Below are 21,653 nucleotides of genomic sequence, written 5' to 3'. Positions count from 1 at the left end.
CCAGGGTGGGGGGCTCCAGGCTCCATGCATTTGGGAGTGGGATCTGCACCAGCAGCTGCAACAAGGCCGCCCCCCAGCTAGGGGGGGCTGATGATCGCCCCTGTACGGTGGTGACCCCGCTGAGGAGCCACAGGTGCCTTTGACCCCAAGGCTCACAGACTTCAGATCTGGGGGACCCTCTTTGCCCTCCTTTTTCTCTCCAGGGCCCATTGACGTCCCCCTATGTGCCCAGCCTGCAGGTGAGGGTCTGGCCCCATTCCCTGCCGCCCCCAGAGCAACCAGAACCTTGGCTTGATGCCACCCCTGCTGTGGGGATCCTAAAGGGAGGGGCAGGTGGTGGCATGGGGTTTACCTGGAAGCCAGATGGCATCTGCTTTCTGGGGCTCCTGTGAAAATGGTCACAGCAATTGTGAGTTCAGGGCAGGTGCAGAGGTTGGCATTTTGTCTGCAGAGGACATGCAGTCATCTTCCCTTACGGGTGAGGGCGCTGAGGCTGAGAGCCATCACAGGTCACCTGTCACACAGTCAGGAGGGGGCAGGGCTGGGGCCTCTCTGCCTAGGTGTCCCCATGCCAGCTGCCATCCGGGCCCACCAGACCCAAGGCGCAAGCCCCGCCCTGACTGGAGGGCCTGGCCCTGGGCCGGGTGGGCCACACTCTGTTGCTGTTTCCATTCCGGCGAGCTGCAGACTGCTTCTCCACCAACTTCCAATCGCCTTAGCCCGAGCCAGCTCACCCATGTTCATAAAGTGCCCCAGCCCCAGAGACAGCTGATGCTGATGCTGGGCTTGTGTGCAAGAGGAGCCTGGAGTGAACTTGAGACCCAGGCCCCAGCCCATTTCCAGCAGACGATTTGAGTGTGTTCTTCACCAGGCAGATCTGCTTGGCTAGATTCTTTTGCTTTGGCTACAGGGGGTGGCCTGGGGAGGGCTCTGATTCCTGCGGGGGGGAGGGACGAAGGGGACAGAAGTGAGTTCAAATGCAGAAAAATCCATGTGGCTTCCCAGCGCGACTCTGGGTGAGGCTGGAGTGACGCTGGGGGACACGCCTGCCCCCACACATCATGTCTTGCACACCTGCTGGCCAGTACAGTTTCTTAATTAAGCCCATCCTTCTGAGACCATTTTTTTAAAATAGCCTGGCAGGCTATATAGTATATGGAGTCGTAAAGAGTCAGACATAACTGATGGATGAACATATAGTGAGACATGGCTGAAAAACAGAAAAAAACGAAAGTGTTAGTTACTCAGTGAGCTCTGAGGCCCCATGGACTATAGCCCGCCAGGCTCTTCTGTCCACGGAATTCTCCAGGCAAGAATATTAGAGTGGGCAGCCGGTCCCTTCTCCAGGGGATCTTCCTGACCCAGTGATGGAACCCTGGTCTCCTGCATTTCAAGCAGATTCTTCACTGTTAGAGTCATAAGGGAGCCCAGCACAGCATGGCTACTGGTTACCAACTGCCTGGTTAGGGGCCCGTCTCACCAAGAAGAACAGAAGGTGGAGTGTCTGGCCTCTGTCGCACCCCCAGCACCCATGATCGTGGAACCCGATCAGCCAAGGGACACGCCCAATGGCAAAGGCAGGGTGAGGGTCGTGTCTGGCGGCCTCTCTGTTCTGCCAGGGCGCCAGGACCCGTGTGTGAGGTGATTTATGAATGTTAGCTCATCGGATTTCTGTAATGGCCTTGGGAGGTAGGTACTCATAATTCCATTTTACAAATAAGGAATCCAAGGTTCAAAAAATGCAAGGGAGACCACACAGTCAGCGACGGGCAGAGCCAGTCTAGATGCCAAGCCGGCCGGCCGCCCGGGACCAAGGCCACCCCCGCTCTGTGCCAGCCCGCCCCCACCCTGCGCGCTGGCCTGACTCTGACGAGACCCCTCTGGCTTGGCTCCACTGTTTCCCTCCCAGAATCTGCCCCCTTCATTACGAACGACCCATGCTCCTTTGTGTTTAACGGCCCTTTCTCCCCTGTCTTCCATCCTTAAGAATTCTGCCTTGCCAAGATGTCCAGGTTCCTGGTGAGTGGGGATGGGGCAAGGAAAGGGCCTGAGCTCTGTCTGCTAATGCATTTACCTCCAGGCTCAGGGCCTTGGAGCGTCTCTGCTCCAAATCCAGCCTGCGGAGCCAGAGGAAGCTGCTTCCTGGGAATCATTTAACTCACGACTTCGTGTTCCATATCCACGATGAAGTGCAAATTTCCGTGTTCAGGAGGGCAGCAAGTGGCATGGTACTTGGAAAGAATTCCAGCTGGTAGAGTTTAAGGTCCTGAACACTTTCCAAACCAAGCCTCTTATCTGGCGACCGCCGTAGCCTTTTCATCTCATGGCCTGATTTTTTTCCTGATTTTTTCCTTTTTTTCCCTCTCTCCCGTGTGCCCCAGCTTCTTAATAATCTGTTCTTCTGCACTGGCCGGCTGCCAACAGCTCTTGGTGGTACTCTCCCCGCCACCATTAGTGTTCATTTCATCCCAGTTTCTAGTGACGGTGAGCAGCCTATCAATTTGGGCGACTGGGTAACTGGGTAAGGCGTGTGTGGGATGTCCCAGCTTTTTCGTGTCCCTTCTAAGCTGGTTCTTCCTCCCAAAGCCCAGACTCCTGGTTCTCTCTGGTGTGCGTGTGCTAAACTGCTTTAGTCTTGTCCGACTCTTTGTGGCCCCATGGACTGCAGCCGGCCAGGTTCCTCTGTCCATGGGATTCTCCAGGCAGGAATACCGGAGAGGGTTGCCGTGCTCTCCTCCAGGGGATCTTCTCCACCCAGGGGTTGAACCCACATCTCCTGTGGCTCCTGCACTGCAGGTGATTTCTTTACCGCTGAGCCACTGGGGAAGCACCCCCCACCGCCCAGTAATGTGTGTGCCAAGTCGCTTCAGTCGTGTCCGCCTCTTTGTGACCCCCACGGACCCTGTGGGACCCACTTCTCCTAAGTCTCTTCTTTGGTAGGAGGGTTTTCTACCATTAGCGCCACCTGGGAGGCCCCTGGTTCTCTCTGGGAGCCCGCTTAAATAAGCTCGAGGCTTAGAAAGAGCTCCCCTTCTACTTCAGCTCTGGTTGCCCGCGCTCCGGCACTTCCAGGGCTCTGCGGCGCTCTCCCCTCCCCTCCCCCACCATCTCACTCGGCCCCCGCTGTGCCAGGCCCTGCCCTCGGTGCTTCACAGGAACGCACTTGCCGAATCTTCGAACAACCCTAGGGGATGGGCACCCCCCACTTTACAAGGGAGTTGATGGAGGCTCAGAGAGGTTAGTGACGGGTCCAAAGTCACGGAGCTGGCACCGTGGAAAGGCTCGGGCGTGGCCTGGCGTCACAGTGCAGCTCGTCTGCCACCTGGCCTTTGGTATAACAGACTGGCAGGGATTTGGGGGGCAAAACACACCTCGGTGTACATGTTGGCCCTGCCTTTGCTGAGGAACCCTGGGCCAGTCTCCCTGAGCCTCTTTTGGAGTCTGTAAAATGGGCGTGCACTTTACACGTCCATATACACGCCTGAATCACTGGATAGCTTTAAAGTGGGATGATACTATGTGTTTTTTAATCGTTTTTTTTTTCTGATAGGGATCATTAAAAAAATCTTTGTTGATTTTGCTACAGTATTGCTTTTATGTTTTTTGGCGACACTGTATGTTTTTTATGATATTTTATGTTTGGGGGGATTTTGGCTCCCAACCAGGGATCAAACCCGCACTCCCCACACTGGAAGGTGAAGTCTGGCCCACCAGGGAAGTCCCTGTGCTGTGCTTGGCTGCTTCAGTCATGTCAGACTCTGTAGCACGTGGTCATGTGTTTTGGGGATGATGCCAGCTTTGCAAGGGAACCTGGACCCCTCAAGCCCCAAAGACAGCTCATAGCAAGGAAAGTAATTTCAGAGAAGTACGGGGCTTTGGTTGTTTAATTGCCTCCCCTTCTGCAGGCATTCACAACACTCAGCTCTCTCACACACACTCACATGCTGCCCTCCCCCCAGGTATATACACAGGGGGGACGGCCCCCTGTAAGGGGACACCCACCACCGACACCCACCATCCCCGAAGGACCAACGTCCGTTCAGAAAACAAACTCTGACACACAGTCCAAAAGAAAATAACAAAACAAAAAAACCCCCAAACTTTACTTGCATTTAGCCATTAATAAATAATTTACAGTATGTACACGCGGTGACACTCCACACAGGTCGCAGACGCTGGACACAGTGAGGGGCCCCCACTTCCAAGCAGAACGTGATCAAACACAACCAAAATAAAGTGCTTCACTCCTTACTTCCAACATAGGGACCATCTAAAAACCAGCAGGGAGGGGCCGGGGCCGCACTCCCGCCGCCCGCCCGCCCAGCCCGCGGCTTGGCAGGGTTCCGAGGGGACCTCTTGGAGGGGGAGGCGGGGACCAGTCCGCAGCCTCCTGGGCCAGTGTATGAGAGGTCCCCGGGGTCAGCAGAGGGCTGCCGGCTGGGGGACAGTGATGGGGGCTGCGGGGCTTGCGGAAGGGGGGCCCTCAGGGGCACGGCCACGCCTTTGGGGGCGGAGCCCAGCCCGCGGCGGCCTCTGAAACAGCAGCGGAGGCGGGACTGGTCTGGGGCTCCTCGGATGGACAACCTGGCTGACCTACAGTGGGGAAGTCTCCGTGTGGGGCGGGGCTTAAGAGGAAGTCCGAGCCAGAGGGGACCCTGCCAAGGATGCTAAGGGCTGGGACGTCTTCCCGCTCCTCTCCCCGGAAGGCAGACGTGTGGGTGGGCAGGGTGGGGAGTGGGGCTCTGGGGGTGGGGGCAAGCGAGGAGAAAGCAGAGGATGAGGGCAGGCCAGCTAGCCCTCTCCGCTGGGTCCCCGGTCCACAGCCTGCGGCCCCAGCTTCCCTGCCCACCGGATCTTACCACCTGCTGTGGAGGACCAGACATCAAGGCGGTAGTTCTCCGTGTAGACAATTTGGAAACAAAGGTTCGACTTCCTAAGGACGGTAGACGGGAAGGGGGACGGAAGGACGGGTGGTGGGGGTAAGGGGCCAGAGCAAGTCATTGCTCAGAGCGCGTGCCAACATGCGGGGCCCGGTCACGGGGGCCCGAACCCGTGCCCAGCTAGGGGGCGCCTGGTGGCCTCTCCTGGGCTCACGGGGAGGCCACGCGCGGTAAGACACGGGGAGGGTGCAACGTTTTGGCCAAAGGGTTCCCTCAGTTTTCTACAGACGCCAAGCAGCGCCCTGCGCGTGTCCTAAAGGCCCAGCAGGAAGGGATGCCCTGCTCGGGGATCCAGCCTGGGCCCACCCCCGCCCTGGCTCCGTGTGTGCGAGTGTGTAGTGTGTGCGTGCGGTGGGCGCAGGCGGCCCCGGGGGCGCGTGTGCAGCAGTCAGCCGGGCCTCTCTCAGTGCATCGCAGGGGCGGAAGCAGCTTGACATGCTGCCCCGCCCAAGGTCTCTGGCGTGGGGGTGGGGGTGGGGGCTTCGCGTAGGGGCTGGGGCTCTGATCTGCACATTCACACGGTGGGGCGCGCGGAGACGAGGGCCAGGGTGGGCAGCTTGTTCTCTGCACAGCTGGAGGTCACACACGTCACAGCACCTGTCGCCACCACCCCGGTCGCGGGTCCCCCCCCGGGGGGGGGGCGGAGAGGGGACATCCCATGCCCCCAGCCCTCGCCAGCAGGCAGCCCAAGGCGGTGGGGAGGTAACTGTTCCCTGCTGGTGAGCCCTGTGGGGACCACAGGGCCAGCAGGAAGCCACCAGACCCCGTGCAGTGAGGGGCCACCCCGCGGTCCGTCCTAGGCGGCCCCCGGGAGCGCGGGGAGCAAGGCCAGGAGCAGGAGGGTGCCGAGGAGGGGCCAGGGGGCCAGGGGCGGCCCAGGGGCGGCCCCCGCCCGGCCTGGTGGCTCCCGAGTCCTCGCGTACAGGTGCAGCTTGTCCTTGTTGGAGTGAAGCATCTTGACGTCCTCCAGGGCGTAGTAGGCGGCCAGTGTGAAGTTCACGTCTCCCGTGGTGAGCAGGTCGAAGACGCAGGCCTGGTAGTACAGGTCCTCCACGGGCAGCTTCTCTTTGCACTTGGCCACGGCCGTCTCGTAGGGGAAGGTGTCTGGGGCTGGGGGCACGGGGCTGGCGGCCGGTGGCTGCGGGGCACCAGGGCCCTCGGCCGTGCCGGCTCGGAAGGCCTGGAAGTCGATCTGCTGATTGAGGGGGCAGCCCCGCAGGCAGAGGTAGAGGCCCTGGCTGTCGCGGTCCTCCACGGCGTTGACCACCTCCTCGGGCATGCGCACGGCGAACGTCAGGTAGCGGCCCACCTGGCGCACCACGATGGTGGTGCCGATGTACTTGGCCTGGATCTCCACATGCTGGCCTGACACCTTCTCGGTGATCTTCAGGCTGTTGGCCCCGTGCTTGTCCCCGCCATTCTTGGAGCCATCCGCAAAGGCGGCCGGCAGCTCGTCCATCTCAGCCTGGTACACCTTCTGGTCCACACACTCCTGGAAGTTCTTGAAGATGATGGTGAGCTGTGGGCCAGAGGGTACAGAAACAGAGAGGGGTGAGATGATGCTGGTGACTGCAGGGGCACGAGGCCCAGCCCTGGACTCCTCACGACGCTCTGCACCGAGCAGACGGAAGGCCAGAGGCCCCAGGACGCTCCACACTGTCCCTTCCCTGTTTTAGTCCCTGTTCGGTGAGACCTGCGCTATTGTGCATTTAATATTTTTCTTTAAGACAATTTGCTTAATTTTCTTTTTTTATTATTTATAAAGGGAACTTTAGAAACTACTTTTCTAAGTAGAAAAGCAGCTCATTTACTATATGCAGAGGGGAATCATAAAACGACAAGTAGGGCTAATTAAAAATAAAAGGTCTTTATCCACTGTGGTAGGTTGAATAATACCCTCTAAGATATCACGCCCTAAAACCTGGAACCTGTTAAACAATACTTTGGCTACATGATGGGAACAGCCGGCACACTGGAAAAGACCCTGATGCTGGGAAAGACTGAAGGCAGGAGAAGGGGCAACAGGGGATGAGATGGTTGGATGGCATCATCGACACAACAGACATGAACTTGGGCAGACTCCAGGAGACGGTGAGGGACAGGGAGGCCTGGCGGGCTGCAGCCCATGGGTTGCAAAGAGCTGGCGACTGGACCACAACAATGGCAAATGGGATTTACAGGTGGGAGTAGGTTAAGGACACTGAGATGGAGAAACGATCCTGATGGACCCTAAGCGTAATCACACGTGTCCTCGTAAGACAGAGGCAGGAAATCTGACCGCAGAAGAGAAGGCGGTGTTTCTACAGAGGCAGAGACTAGAGGGACGTGGCCACAAGTTGAAGGGCGCCGGCAACTAGCAGAGGCCTGGAAGAAGCAATGAGTGGAAACTCCCCGAAGGACTGGCCCGGCCAACACATTGAGGGGTTTTTTTTTTTTCTTTTCAAAATTTAGGCTATTTTATTTATTTATTTAAGCGGAGCCAGCTCTCAGTTCTGGCATGTGGGATCTAGTTCCCTGATCAGGGATCGAACCTGTGCCCCCTGTATTACGAGCAGAGTCTTATCCACTGGGACACCAGAGAAGTCCCCATCTTGAGCTCTTTAAAGACTCGTTTCAGACTTTTCACCTTCAGGAGTATAAGGGGCTCAATTTCTATCTGAATCACTTAGTCTGTGGTACTTGTTACAGCAGCGATAGGAAACTGATACAGTCCACAACCAAAGGACGGTAAGCCCCAGGCTGAACCAGACAGCAGCTAGAACAGAAGAGACTGCTGTTCACAGAAAGAACCACCAGGCAAAGTCCACAGAGGCAGAGGCCACAGCGGCCATGGCGGCGGGGCTGGCCCGAGGGGGTCTCCCAGCCTGGCCTTGGTGAGCAGGAGGAAGCGGTGGGGGAGGGCGGTGCTGGTCAGCAGAAGGGAGACGGGGGCTCCCGGTGGAAAGGGCAGCTCCGGCCACGGGAGCAGGGAGGCCCGTTTCTGCTGAGCCTGCAGCCGGGGCAGGGGCTGTGCTGAGCTGCTGGGAAAAGCAGAAAGCTAAGAAGCTCCATCAGGAACTCTCCTCCAAAGAACACAGACACAGGCTCACTCGCCGCATTTATTACTAACGCACCCGTATGGTACTACAGGGGAGGGGACAATACCCCCGATTTACAGATGAGGACATTTTCGTTCAGACAGTAAAGCGACTGGCCCAAGGTCACACAGACAGCAGGAGGCAGAGTTGGGACTGGTCTCTTGGTTTGCATCCGCTGGACATTTCTAGCCAAAACAGTCATAGGGTGGGCGGCCTGGGAGAAGGACAAGAGACCAGCAGCCCACAGAGTGACCTGTCTCCCCGCCATCAAGGGTGAGACGCGTGGCTGTGCTTTCCTTCCTGATGCAACCAGGAAGATGGAGGGGGGCGGAGACGTGAGTGAAGCTGGAAGCCCCCCATGCCCGTTCCTGTTGCCAGGGGCCTGTTGCCAGGGGCCTGTTGATTTACCACCGGTGGCTCTGGGTGCCTTGACGGCCATGGCACCCCCCAGACCAAGGGCAGCTGGAACCTGGACTCGCAGCCTGAAGCCAGGCAGGGAGGAGGGGTGATGGGGGCAAGACGGTGCCCAGGCCTTGTGGGTCCCTGGCTAAAAGCCCACCCCCCGACCTCTGCAGGGCCCCCGGCCTCCGTTCTCAGGCGTTGCCCCGTCACCCCCACTAGGCCTGGAGAAGAGCCTCACCAGCTTGGGCACCCCACCTCCTTGTGATGTCTGCAGGCTGAAGGGGCTTCGGCAAAGGGCAAGGCGCTGCTGATGCCGCGTGAGGTTGGCCTCAGCGGAATTCTCTGCCTGGGCCCTGGGGGCGGTGTGGTGGCTGAAGGCCATGATGGTGGTCTGCACCTTTCTCCCGGCCCAGGGCAACGCAGCAACGCACGAGAGAAGCATCTGGCCTAAGGGTGGGCGTGCGACGGAGCAAGGGCCCAGACCTGCCGGGCACCAAGGAGAAAACCCAGAGTGGCGGCGCGGAGGCAGTGAGGGTCGGGGAGGGGCAGCCAGGGCCGCAGGTGTGTGGTGGGCACAGACCGGGGTCCGTCTGCCCGCAGTTCTAAGGTGGCCAGGGGCACAGCCCGCAGCCCGAGGGGGAGCTAGCTGGTCCTGGCTGGGGGCCTCGGGAGCAGGGGCTGAGAGCCCCAAGGACTGGAGGGGGCAGACCACGGGCTACAGAAGGTTCTGGGCTGAGCAAACCAACAAGACAGAAAGATCGAGAGCCTGCGGAGGCGTCCCCGGCTGCGTTTTGCCACTGTTTTGCAGGTCCCCACACGTAGTGTAAAGCCCAGGGGTAACCAGCGGCGGATGAGGGCCCTCGGGGGGAACACAGACAAGACCCCGGCCCTTCTCACCCTGTTCCTGAGAAATGTGAGGATGAGGGGGGATGTCTGAGAGAGGCCGACCACAGCATGGCTTTGGGGGAACTCCAGGCCCCTAGGCCTTCCTGCGTCCCTGCCTCCATCAGAAATGGTAAAAATTAGGGACTTCCCTGGTGGTCCAGGGGCTATCGCTCCATGCTCCCAATGCAGGGGGGCCCAGATTCAATCCCTGGTCAGGGAATGAGATCCCCCATGCGGCAACAAAGACCGAATATCCCACGTGCAAAGACAAAGATCCGGTGCAACCAAACCAATAAATAAATATATAAAAAAGAAACACTAAAAAACCACCTCTTGTGACTGCACGGGTGTAAAAACTAATAAAGTCCAGGCTGGCTCACGCTGGTTTTCTCCTTCGGGCTCTAAAAGGAAGGCAAGCCTTTTCATGGGCCCTAGACGTCTGGGGGAGGAGGCGCTGGGGATCCGGGGCCCGATGGATGAGGGGGGGTGTGGGAAGGGGGCGCCCCGTGTGGTCCTCACGGGACGCAAGCAGGGGCTGGTGCTCCGAAGCTGAGGCTGGAGGCTCTGTCCGAGCCACAGAGGGCGACGTCGGGGGGCCCGCGTGCCTAGCTCCCTGGGCCCCGGGGTTCCGTCTCCCCATCTCCCCGCGGGAGGTCATAGCTGGTTTGGGAAGCGGCCCTCTGGTTCACTGAGGGGTGTCCAGGGGGGCTGCAGCCCCACCACTCCGCCGGGGCCCTGCGCCTCGCGGAAGCCCACGGCGCGGCCACTCCCCCACCACCCAGGCCTGCACGGGGACCCACCTCTGGCTGCCTCACCTCCAGCCAAGGCTTTCACCCCATGCGGAGGCCGCCTGCCTGCGGGGGGCGGTGCGGGCGGAGCAGCCAGGGTGGTCTGGGCAGTGGGTGGTCCTGCCCTGGGGGGGGGGGCGCGGGGCCCGGGGGTCCATGGCCGGTGCGGTGCGCAGGGCCACACAGACACACGGAGGCCGCGGGCGGGGAGCAGGCCAGCCTTCCCGCTGCCATCGGCCTCCCTGGAACAGGAAAGGCTGGTTTCACTCTCCCCACCGTCGCTCGCGGAGACAGTCTGCTGGAAGGCTGACAGGCTGCTCGCCTCCTCTTGGCACCGGGGCCTGGGACTCAACCACAAGTAACAGCACGAAGGGGGCCTGTCGAAAGCGGGGCGGCCGGCTGCCAACGCGGCCACGGGCGAGGCTGCCGCTCCCGCAGCGCCCGCCCCCCTCCCCGGGGGCCCGCGCGCCCCCACCACCGGGCGGCGGGCGGAGCCCCGTGTCATCAAACGACCTGTGGGGCCAGACCTGGGGCTGGGGGCTGCGTCCACACGCGGGAGGAGGCAGTCCATGACCCCGCTCCTCAGGGACCCACACTGCGGGGGCGGGGGGTGATGTCACGGGCCAAGCGGGTGAAAGATGCTGGGAATGCGGGTGCTCCGGGGAACCTGCATGGGGCGGGGGCACGGAGAACCGAGTTCCTCTCCTCCCTGAGGCTCAAAATGGGGTGCCTCCAGCACGGCAGGAGAGAAATGCAGCGCAGGGGGTGGGCAGGAACGGGAGGCAGCCCCAAGGGAACAGGAAGCTGAACTGTCAGCCGCAGCTGGAAAACTCCAGATCAGGACTCTCCATGAGAACGGGGCGGAGGCGGGCCGAGCAGGGCTGGGCAGCAAGGATACCACGCTCCTGAGTGAGGCACCGTGGCTGGGGAGTGCGTGCGTGCGAAGGCGCTTTAGTCGCGTCTGACTCCGCGCGACCTGACGGGCTGTGGCCTTCCAGGCTCCTCTGTCCATGGGAATTCTCCAGGCAAGAACACTGGAGTGGGTTGCCATGCCCTCCTCCAGGGGATCTTCCTGACCCAGGGATCGAAACCACGTCTCCTGACTCCTGCTTGGGCAGGCGGATTCCTTACCACTAGCGCCACCTGGGAATTGGGGATCGTGAAGCTGGGGCTCCACTACCTTGGGGATAAAAGCCCGTACTCCGCCTGCTTCGGGGGTAAGCTCAGGGCCAGGACGAACAGGAAGCCTTCCCCAGGGCTCCAAGTGGAGCCACCTGACCCCTCGACCCCGAGACCCTCAGCATCCCGCTGCCCCAGCCGCTGTCACGAGCACCCGGGGGGGGGGGTGATCTCGGCTGTCCAGCATTAACCCAGGGGCTGCTGGGCAGGAGGCGTCGCCGAGCACAGAGGCTGGCACAGAAGAGCCGTCTGGCTGATGTTTTCTGAATCGGAGGAGGAACAAACACACCTGAGGACTGAAGGCCCACAGAACAGGCCGAGGCAGGCCGAGAGCGCTGGAAAGCAGCCCCTGGTGTCTCTTGCCTGGGCACACACGGCCCGGTCTCCGCCCTGCGGCCCGGGACGGGCTTGGCCATAGACTGGGAGCCTCCAGCAGAGCCTGCAATGCCTTCTGGCTGCCGGGGAGATCAGAGAGGGTGCTGCTCAAGCGCTTCTCCCGCCGGGAAGACTGAGGTGGCCCTGGGTCACAGCAGAAAGGAGCTGTCCTGATTAGGGGTCTCTGCGGCAGAGTGCCAGGCCCGTCTGGAGGCTCCACGCCGCAAGAGGAAGGGAGGCGCTCCCGAGTTTGCTTAGGCAGCTCTGCCGACCACAGTGCCCAGCAGTAAGCCGGCCACAGAGCGAGCATCTGAAGCGTGTGGGCCAGATGAATGAATGAATGAATGAATGGAACGCAAGAGCGAATGAATGAAGGCATGAACCGCCGCTGAGCTAAGGGTCCCACCGAGCGTCCACAGAGAGCCCAGGGTAGCATGGAGGCGTTCTGCGGCCAGGCACCTTGCCCTGGCCCGCAGGACTCCCTGAAACGTGATCTAAAAGCTTTCTCTACTTCTTCCCCCGCCCCAGTCTAAGGCACCAGCAGTCCCGCCTTGCTGGTCTCTGAGCACAACCCCGCCCAGGTCTGTTATCACCCCTGATCCCCTCACCACCCTGGGTCAGGTCCCCCGAGACCCAGAGCCCTCTCACACCCTCGGGAGCCTCCCTCTGCTCCCTGCCAAGAGGGGGCGAGGAGGCGGGGTCCCCCTCCACGGCATGTTTGCTGCTGGATTTAGAAGCCACAGCCTCAGGCTCCTGACACTCATTTATCTTGGCTCCTGGGAGAAAGGCGGGTAGGGGAAGGGGCCGCAGAGAGCGCAGCCGGGACCTTGCCCCTGCGGCCCCTTGCCTCCGGGCCCTGCCTTGGTCTGCAGAGGGCTGGGCGTGGTGAAGAGGTGAGGCCGCCCACCAGGCTTCATGGCCCGGGGCCAGAGGCCTGTAAGAGCATCCACGGGCCATGGTCTGCTTGTTTTCTCCCTAGCAGCCGGTCCCCGGAGAGATCCCTGTGGGCAGGCAGGGGCCACTGGAGCAGAGGGAGGTGGCAGGAATTTTCCTGGCGGCCAGGTCACCTTGGTGTCCTACTCCGGGGTGTGGAGGGATGAGAAGGAACAGAAACACCCTTGTGGGTCAGCCTGGCGCTACTCCACACACTGCCCTGCAACGTGCTCTTCTTGGCAAAACAGACCCACTGCCAGATCGGAAACCCCGGGGACTCGGCGGGCCAGGCCCTGGGGAGGCAGAGGCGTCCCTGTCGCCTGGGCTCTGATCACCCTAGGCCTCCTGGCCTTGAGACCATGTCCTCTGGCTAAGTATGAGTGTGAGGTCATGGGAGACCCTCCCTGCAAACGGTGGGGGGAGAGTCTGGAGGGGACTGGAATGTCCCATTGCCTGGGCTCCGGCCACATCGGGGCTGCCTCTGGGTGGGGCTCTGAGAGCAGCACTCGAGTCCTGCCACCCGGACACTGAAGCCTCCCTGGATCAGAAGACGACGGGCTCTTGGTGGCCTCGGGGGCTTCCAGGTGGGAACCGCCTCTCCTGACAGGGAGAACCTGCCAGGCTCTGGAGTCCCCTGGCCCGGGTGAAATCCCAGCACGGTTTCCAGCCAAACGCACTTGGGTGGGGAGGCGGCTTTCCCTCTTGAAGCCTCAGTTCTGGATGTGTCAAATGGAGGCCCTGGGTGGCCCCTGGGGTGCCCAGTGGGCTGGGGAGGCTGCCTGGGTAGCCCCTGGGGTGCCCAGGGGGCTGGGGAGGCTGCCTGGGTGGCCCCTGGGGTGCCCAGTGGGCTGATGCCCTGTTCTCACTTGTTCCCTCTTCCCGGTGCCCCGGCAGCATGCTGCAGCCCCGTCCTCCAGCCAGCATCTTTAATGCCCGTCATGCCCCAGAATCACTGGGAGCTTTAAGCAAAGAACACATCTGATCCCCACCCAGATGTCTGGCTTGGGGGCTCCAGAACCACTATCATCTAAAATCTGCTTAGTTTGTAAATGTGCAGCCGAAATGGGAATCCCTGGGGACGGCCGTCCCCTCCAGGAGGCGGTCAGGCCCACTTGTCTGGGGTGGGGTTTGACCCCTATTGGACAGAAAGTGCAGTGATAACAATGGCAGAAACATACCTGCATAGAGGCTCCTCTTTATCAGGATTTGACACTGGACTTCTACCAAAATACAGTTTGAGGCAAGAGAAGAATACTCCTAAAGTTTGAAACTGAATGCTCTGGGAGTGTTTCTAAACTTTCCCGACTATTAACCCCAGGAAAAAAATCTGTCTTACATCTATAGCCAATGCGCACACACACGAACAACAGAAAGTAAGTTTCCTAAATGTTTACTCTCCCACTTACCAAGCATTCACAAATTGCCTTTAAGGCAGGCTAGGTTTTGCTATCTTGTTCTACTCTGCCTGCCCACCCACGACCCCCAACAAATCTCTGCCTATGTGCTAGCTTGTGACCCTAGAGTGCTGATTTCAAAGACCCCCCTAGTGGATGGTGGCTGGCAGTTAAATAAACATCCCACTCTAGGCAAAGGGCAAAGGTGGTTCCAGGGTGTTTTGTTGTTTAGCCACTAAATCGTTTCTGACTCTTTTCGACCCCATGGACTGTAACCCACCAGGCTCCTCTGTCCATGAAATTCTCCAGGCAAGAATACTGGAGTGGGTAGCCATTCCCTTCTCCAGGGTATCTGCCCAACCCAGGGATGGAACCCATGTCTCCTGCACTGGCTGGTGGATTCCTGACCACTGGGCACCAGGGAAGCCCTCCAGGGTGGTTTGTTGCGTTGTGCTGCGCTTAGTTGCTCAGTTGTGTCAGACTCTTTGTGACCCCATGGACTGTAGCCCGCCAGGCTCCTCTGTCCATGTGATTTTCCAAGCAAGAATACTGGAGTGGGTTGCCATGCCCTCCTCCAGGGGATCTTCCCAACCCAGGGATCGAAGGGCAGGTCTCCCGCATTGCACGCAGATTCTTTACTATGTGAGCCACCAGGGAAGGCCAAGAATCCTGGAGTGGGTAGCCTATCCCTTCTCCAGGGAATCACCCAGGAATCAAACTCGGGTCTCCTGCATTGCAGGCAGATTCTTCACCAGCTGAACTACCAGAAAATTCCTAAATAATTAGCTCATTGACTGACAATAAGAAAATGTTGGGTGCAGGAGGTGTCTGGGTCTGGTGGGGGAAAGTCTGGGCCCTCCTGACCCTAGGGCCTGGTGCTGTGATACCGCGCCACTGCCCCCTACCCCCGCCCCCCAGACCCCCCATACCTTGCTGGTGGCAGTGGCCGCCGAGCCGGGCAGCACCGGTGTGTTGGTGACCTGCACGTTCAGGTAATTATTGTCGATGAGCGGCCAGGCGCCCTGCACCTTGCAGGTCTGGAAACGGTCTGTGAAAGTCCGGAGGTGCGGGTCCCCAAAGAGGCCGCAGTGCGTGTAGTTGGGGGCGGCCGCGCGGTTGTGGAAGCTCTTCTCGTAGTGGCAGATCTCCGGGCTGTCCGAGCGCTCCTGGCTGTCCCCGGGCGGCGGCAGCGTGCGCAGGTGTGGCTGCGACGTGGGGCCATCCTTGGAGCAGTTGTGCTGGCTCATGAGGTCCTCGATGCCATGGACCGCCGAGTGGTAGGCCAGGTCTCCCCGGCAGGTGCGCGCGGTGCGCCGCGTGCACAGGGCGTAGGTGCGCAGCGCGGCGCAGAACTCGGGGGCGTCGTCCGCGGCCGGCGCGTGGCTGCCCGCCGTGGCGCTCCAGAACTCAGAGTTGCACTTGAGGATCTTGCAGGAGGAGGAGGCTGCAGGGACGGGAAGAGGGGGCGCCTTCAGGTTGGAAATGGTGAGCCCAGGCCTCCGGAACCCCTGCAACAGGCCAGGGCGGCGGGCACGTGCAAGGGAGGACGGCGGCCTCTGCCCAGGTCCCGCAGGTGGTAGGTGGTCCAGTGCAAGATCGGCCCTGCCTACCGTCCTTAACGACCCTGGGTGCCCAGCCCTCCGCAGGCTTAAAGGGTTGGGGGAGCATGCCCCTACTTTCCCTACTCCAGCCCAGCCCCTCAAGCTTTCTGCCCACCCTTGTGCCTTTGACACATTCACACCAACAGCAATCTGGCAGGGAATGAAGCCCCACTCCTCAGCATGTGTTCCGATCTCTGCCGCTGTGTAACCTTGCACGAATCACTTAACTTCTCTGTGCCTCAGTGGGCGCTCAGTCCTGTCCGACTCTTTGCGACCCCAAGAACTATACAGCCCACCAGGCTCCTCTGTCCATGCGATTCCCTCAGCAAGAACACTGAAGTGGGTAGCCATTCTCTTCTCCAGGAGATCTTCCCCACCGAGCCACTTGGGAAGGCTGCCTGCCTCATTATATCTATCCAGAATGTGGGGTGATAATAGTATCTACCCTATGAGGTTGCTCAAAGTGCTAAAAGGACTTACCCCTGCATGGGGCACAGAGCGGAAGCTCAGTGAATGTTGGCCACTGTGATTATTCTACTGGCCCCGGTTCCCTGGCTTCCACTGCAGACTAAGGGCAGCTTCCCTCTCAGTACTGTAGCTCCACACACCATTATCCTGCTCTGGACCGCAATCTGGGAAGCAACTAAGAGTGATAACCTTGGATGTGGCCCAGTTCATGCTTTTCCCCGCCAAGGTCACTCACAAGCTTTGAGACCTTAGTGATAATTTTATTGTTGTCACTAAGCTGTGCCTGACTCTTTGCAACTCCATGGACAGTAGCCCACCAGGCCCCTCCGTCCATGGAATTTTCCAGCAAGAAGACTGGAGTGGGTCGTCGTTTCCTCCTCCAGGGGATCTTCCCCACCCAGGGATTGAACCCATGTCTCTGACATTGGCAGGCGGAGGCTTTACCACCGCCCACCTCATGCCTGAGAACTGTGACTTTAACACCCCTGAATCTTGCACCCCCACACACAGGGACGCTGCCCTTTCCCACCAGCCTCCTGGGTTCTTCTGTAGAGCTCGTGGACACTGCACGTGGCAGCAGGAGGGAAGCCTCTACACTGACTTCCAGGGGCAAAGGGGCCAGCAGACCAGCTAGGAGGCCCAGCGTTTGGTGTCTCAGCCCAGTCAGCAGAGGAGAAGGGGGGCTCTGGCTCCAGCCACCCCTGCCTGGGCTGCTAATCTGACTCTTAACCTGGGAGAAGTCTATTTACTTTCTGATACTGGCTACCTGATGTGAAGAGCCGACTCATTGGAAAAGACCCTGATCCTAGGAAAGATTGAGGTCAGGAAGAGAAGGGGGCGACAGAGAATGAGATAGTTGGATGGCATCACCGACTCGACGGACATGAGTTTAAACAAACTCCAGGAGAGAGTGAAGGTCAGGGAAGCCTGGCGTGCTGCAGTCTATGGGGTCGCAAAGAGCTGGACACGACTGAGCGACTGAACAACTGGCTTTTTACCTATACAATCAAGCGGGGATTAAAAGCAGGGACAGAAGTCCACTGGGGCAGGCTTCCAAAAGCACTGTGCAGGCTGCCGCCCGGCCCCGTACCTGGACACCTGGACAACCTATCTTGAGGCTCACTCTGCAGGCTGGAGCAGATGTGGCCTAAGTCACACAGCTGGGAAACAAGATGCTCGTCCTGAAGCCCAGGCTTTTCCTCTAACGTGACCTGTGTTTGTCACACTGCTGGTAAACAAGGCCATTTCAGGTGGTATCTGAGTAAGCAGTCTTCTTTTAACTTTGAGAAGTTACGTATTTACTTAAATATGTATTGGGGAAAATAAAATAGATTTGACAGGAGAGCTACAGATTTCCCATTTTAAGTTGAAGAAGCGCGCCAACCAAAAGTAGCGGACCTGGCAAACGATAGGTTGTGAGGGCCGTGAACAGCTGCCCAGCCAGGGAGACCCCCCTGTGTGGCCGCCCTCCCGAAAGGGCACGTTCCTGGCCCAGGGCTCCTTTAAAAGGCGTCTAGAAGGGACGTCCCTGGTGGTGCGGTGGATAAGAATCCTCCTGCCAGCGCAGGGACACGGGTTTGATCCCTGCTCCAGGAAAATTCCACATGCAGCTAAGACCGTGGGCCTCATCTGCTGAGCCTGCACGCTCTAGCCCTGTGTTCTGCAACAAGAGGAGCCAGTGCAGTGAGAAGCCCGTGTGCCGCCAACAAGAGAGCAGCCCCTGCTCTCTGCGACTACAGAAAGCCTGTGCAAATGAGGAAGACCCAGCACGGTCATCAATTAAAACACAAGGTGGGGAGAAGATTCTCTGGGCCTGCCATCTTCATGATTCTCCAACCTGTGGAAGAGGCCCAAGGGCCCAGCCTCCCTGTGGGCTGCAGACGCTACCGTGGCCTGCGTGGGAGACGGTAAAGGAGGCCCTCGAGGCAGAGGGCTGGGTGTGGAGGGCATCGTGCAGAACAAGCCACGTGGAGGAACACAGGTCAGAGGAACTGGCCGATGCAACCCCCAACCCTCCACCTCTGGTCTGCGCGATGTCCGCTCCGGTAGTCTCAGTGATTCTGAAGCAGGTGAGCTGCCCTGCCCTGCTGCCTTCTCAGAATTCCGGAATAGGCATCTCGGAGGAAACCATTCCGGAAGGACTGAGCCTCGTGCTGCGTGGTGGCTGCTGTGGCTCCGTCTGCTGCCCACCAGTCCCGGGACCCCCTCTGGCCCTTACCATGCCCAAAGAACACTAAAGACAGTGCCTGTCCCTTTACAGCTAGACCGCTGCAGCATACGCAGGCCTGCGCTGGCCTCAGCTCTCCTCCAGAGCCCAGCTAGGGCGGCAGAGACGCAAGTCCCAGGCTACTGACTGTGTCCCAGGCTCAGTGGCCTGGGCCCCACAGATCCCACGTCATTCAGGGCCCCAGGCAGCCCCGTGGGCAGGCACTACAGCACCCCATCTCCTAGAGGAAAGAGCCAGGCTCAGGGAGGCTGGCTTTCTTGCCTGAGGTTCCACTGTGAGGAAGAAGCAGGAATTGAATTCGGCCCTTCAGGTAAAGAACCCTCCTCCCAATGCAGCAGACGCAAGAGACGTGGGTTCGATCCCTGGGTTGGGAACATCCCCCAGAGGAGGGCATGGCCACCCACTCCAGTGCTCTTGCCTGGAGAGTTCCATGGACAGTGGAGCCTGGGGGGCTACAGTCCACGGGGTTGCACAGAGTCGGACCCGACTGAGCGCGCACAGTCACAGACCTGAGGGGTCCTGAGGGCCTGGGCCCTCAGCAGCTCCAAGGCTTCAGACAACCTTGGTGCTTCCTGATTCCCCACAGCGGCTGCTGGGTGGTTCTCGGGCACACTCCCCCCTGGTGGGCTTCAGGGTGACTGCGCCTGTGGTGCTGAGAGGCCCCCACCCACCAGGAGGCCCACACACTCTCTGTGGCATTGCATCCACACTCTGGTTCCCGGGGTCTGTTTCTCAGGGTGCAGCCAGCGGCGGGCAGGGACTTGAAGGCTGGGGTCAGGAGTGCCTAGGGCAGGGCCAGCCTGCACTCAGATGGTGGGGTCAGGAGGGTGCCTAGGGCAGGGCCAGCCTGCACTCAGATGGTGGGGTCAGGAGTGCCTAGGGCAGGGCCAGCCTGCACTCAGATGGTGGGGTCAGCTGGGTGCCTAGGGCAGGGCCAGCCTGCACTCAGATGGTGGGGTCAGGAGTGCCTAGGTCAGGGCCAGCCTGCACTCATGGTGGGGTCAGGAGTGCCTAGGTCAGGGCCAGCCTGCACTCAGATGGTGGGGTCAGGAGTGCCTAGGTCAGGACCAGCCTGCACTCAGATGGTGGGGTCAGGAGGGTGCCTAGGTCAGGGCCAGCCTGCACTCAGATGGTGGGGTCAGGAGTGCCTAGGTCAGGGCCAGCCTACTCAGATGGTGGGGTCAGCAGGGTGCCTAGGTCAGGGCCAGCCTGCACTCAGATGGTGGGGTCAGGAGTGCCTAGGTCAGGACCAGCCTGCACTCAGATGGTGGGGTCAGGAGGGTGCCTAGGTCAGGGCCAGCCTGCACTCAGATGGTGGGGTCAGGAGTGCCTAGGTCAGGGCCAGCCTGCACTCATGGTGGGGTCAGGAGTGCCTAGGGCAGGGCCAGCCTGCACTCAGATGGTGGGGTCAGGAGTGCCTAGGTCAGGGCCAGCCTGCACTCAGATGGTGGGGTCAGCAGGGTGCCTAGGTCAGGGCCAGCCTGCACTCAGATGGTGGGGTCAGGAGTGCCTAGGTCAGGGCCAGCCTGCACTCAGATGGTGCGGGACATGTTGGGGGGCACTCCTCACCGTCATGTGTGGCTCCATCCCCCCCAAACATGCAGTAGTGGGGGCCTGTCCTGCTATCTCCACAGCTTTGAAAACCAGGCTCAGAGCTGTGTCTCAGAGCTCTGTGGTGTGTCTGAAACCCATGACTGAAATCCCCCTTAAGGCGCCCTGCCAAAGGGAGTCCTTCAGATGCTCGGGGATCTGCTCAGAGGGCGCTCCTCAGATGTCCCTGTGCCCAACAGGTGTGCTCTGACCCCTCCGGCCCGGTAGGCCTGAAATCTGCCATTTCTGCCAGGCCCTCTGTGGCCTGAGTGGGTTCTTTTCTTGTCAACAGTCATAGCCTCAAAGGGGCCGTTACTCCCCACCCCTTCCACCGCCACACGCACAGGTCTGGGATGTGCGCTGGGCACGTGGTCTGGGCTGGGGGACAGTGAGGAGCAAGCCCAGCAGGGAGCCCAGTTGCTAACGCAGAGTGGCCGCGGCGGGCAGCTCTCATCTGCTCATCCCTGCTCATCCAGGCGCCTTCTCTTGTGCCCCCAGGCCCCTGCCACGGGGAGCGACAGTGGGGGATGGCAGCCCCGCCCGCCCCCCAGGTAGCAGCAGAGGGTGCTCTCCCGCCCTCCCTGTGCCCAGGGGCCAGGGCCCCGCTCTCCGCCTTCATCTGGGCAGGGTGGTGGTGGCAGGGCTGAGCTCCAAGCTCTCAACCGTTTGGAGAACGTTTGCGATGCTGTCACCTGGGACTGGGCCAAAAGTGGAGAAGTCTGAAGGAGACGCTGGTTGCCCGCGGTGCTGGGCGGGGGACTGGCCCGAGGTCCCGCTCTGTCCCCTCCTAGCACTTGTGGGGAGTGGCTTGGCCTCAGTTTCCGCATCTGTGAAGTGGGGGCAGCACCAGCCTCAGAGCCTGCTGGAGACTGAGGAGGCGGACGGGCGGTGCCTGGGACCAGCGGGCACTCCCTAGATCAGAAGTCCCTGCCAACAGTCTCGGAGGGGGACACATACAACCCCTGTGGGGTCAGAAGCTAAAGGTCACATGGCAGGGCTGGAGGGAAGCCAGCACCTCCCCCGCTTCCTCCCCAGGAACCCAGGGATCGCCCGCAGCCTCCACTCTGCTGCCTCCTGCTCAGTTCAGGGCCCTGGCTGGCCCTGGAACCTGCTCTTCCACCCTGACTCAGATCAGAGTCTGGGCAGCTCTTCCTGGGTCCATCATGCCCAAAGGCCCAGCCTCACCTGGATCGAGCCAGGACCGTGATGCCTGTGGCCACACACGCCCGATGTCCTGGGTCTCCTCGGGCCTTGCACAGCTTCCTGGGCATCTAAGAGGAAGCCCAGGAGCTCTCACGGTAACGGACATGCTACCGATCAGGGTGGGGGAGAGGCTTGCAACAGGCCACTGAGAGTAACGAGAGCCGGGGCCAGAGGTGGGGGAACCCGTTCCCTTCTGCTCTCTCTCCAGGAGGTCGTGCAGCTCTTCCCAGCCTGGCTGCCATCATTTCCTGGGGGTTCCCAGGGAAGGGCGTTAGGGATGCCAGAGCTGGACAGTCCCCACGGGTGGGGAGCCGAGGGGGCCCTGAGCCCTGTGGGGCCATCCTGCCGCCCTGTGTCCACTTCTGTAAATCACAGGTGGAAGCCCCCCCACCGCCACCTCCCAGGTCAGAGACTGGATGTAATCTGGCCCAGCATCAAAAGGAAAAGCTCTGCACTGGGGCGTCACCTGCCAGAGCCCAAAGCAGCTGATTTTTATGTGACATATCTTTAAAAAAAAAAAAGCCCAAATCACCTGAATTCCATGCAGTAAACCTTAGCCTTTTTTGATGTGAGTGTTCAAGGAAGGAAGGA

The 21,653-nt window shown here is 60.2% G+C and overlaps 1 protein-coding gene across 1 annotated transcript in view; it reads right to left on the bottom strand.

Annotated features, from left to right (window-relative positions):
- The window catches only part of RGMA (repulsive guidance molecule family member a), a 50,277-nt gene continuing 32,688 nt past the window's right edge, over positions 4,065–21,653 (bottom strand). The window contains exons 3-4 of the mRNA XM_018066385.1: positions 14,903–15,417; positions 4,065–6,459 (exon numbers count right to left, since the gene is read on the bottom strand). Of these exons, the coding sequence (XP_017921874.1) occupies positions 5,737–6,459; positions 14,903–15,417 (1,238 nt within the window). The 3' untranslated portion in view covers positions 4,065–5,736. The remainder of the gene's footprint in view (positions 6,460–14,902; positions 15,418–21,653) is intronic.

Source organism: Capra hircus, chromosome 21 (genome assembly GCF_001704415.2).
Source record: "Capra hircus breed San Clemente chromosome 21, ASM170441v1, whole genome shotgun sequence".
Lineage (NCBI taxonomy): Eukaryota > Metazoa > Chordata > Mammalia > Artiodactyla > Bovidae > Capra > Capra hircus.
The sequence above is the reverse complement of the archived record's forward strand: the minus strand, read 5'-3'. Positions and strand labels throughout refer to the sequence as shown.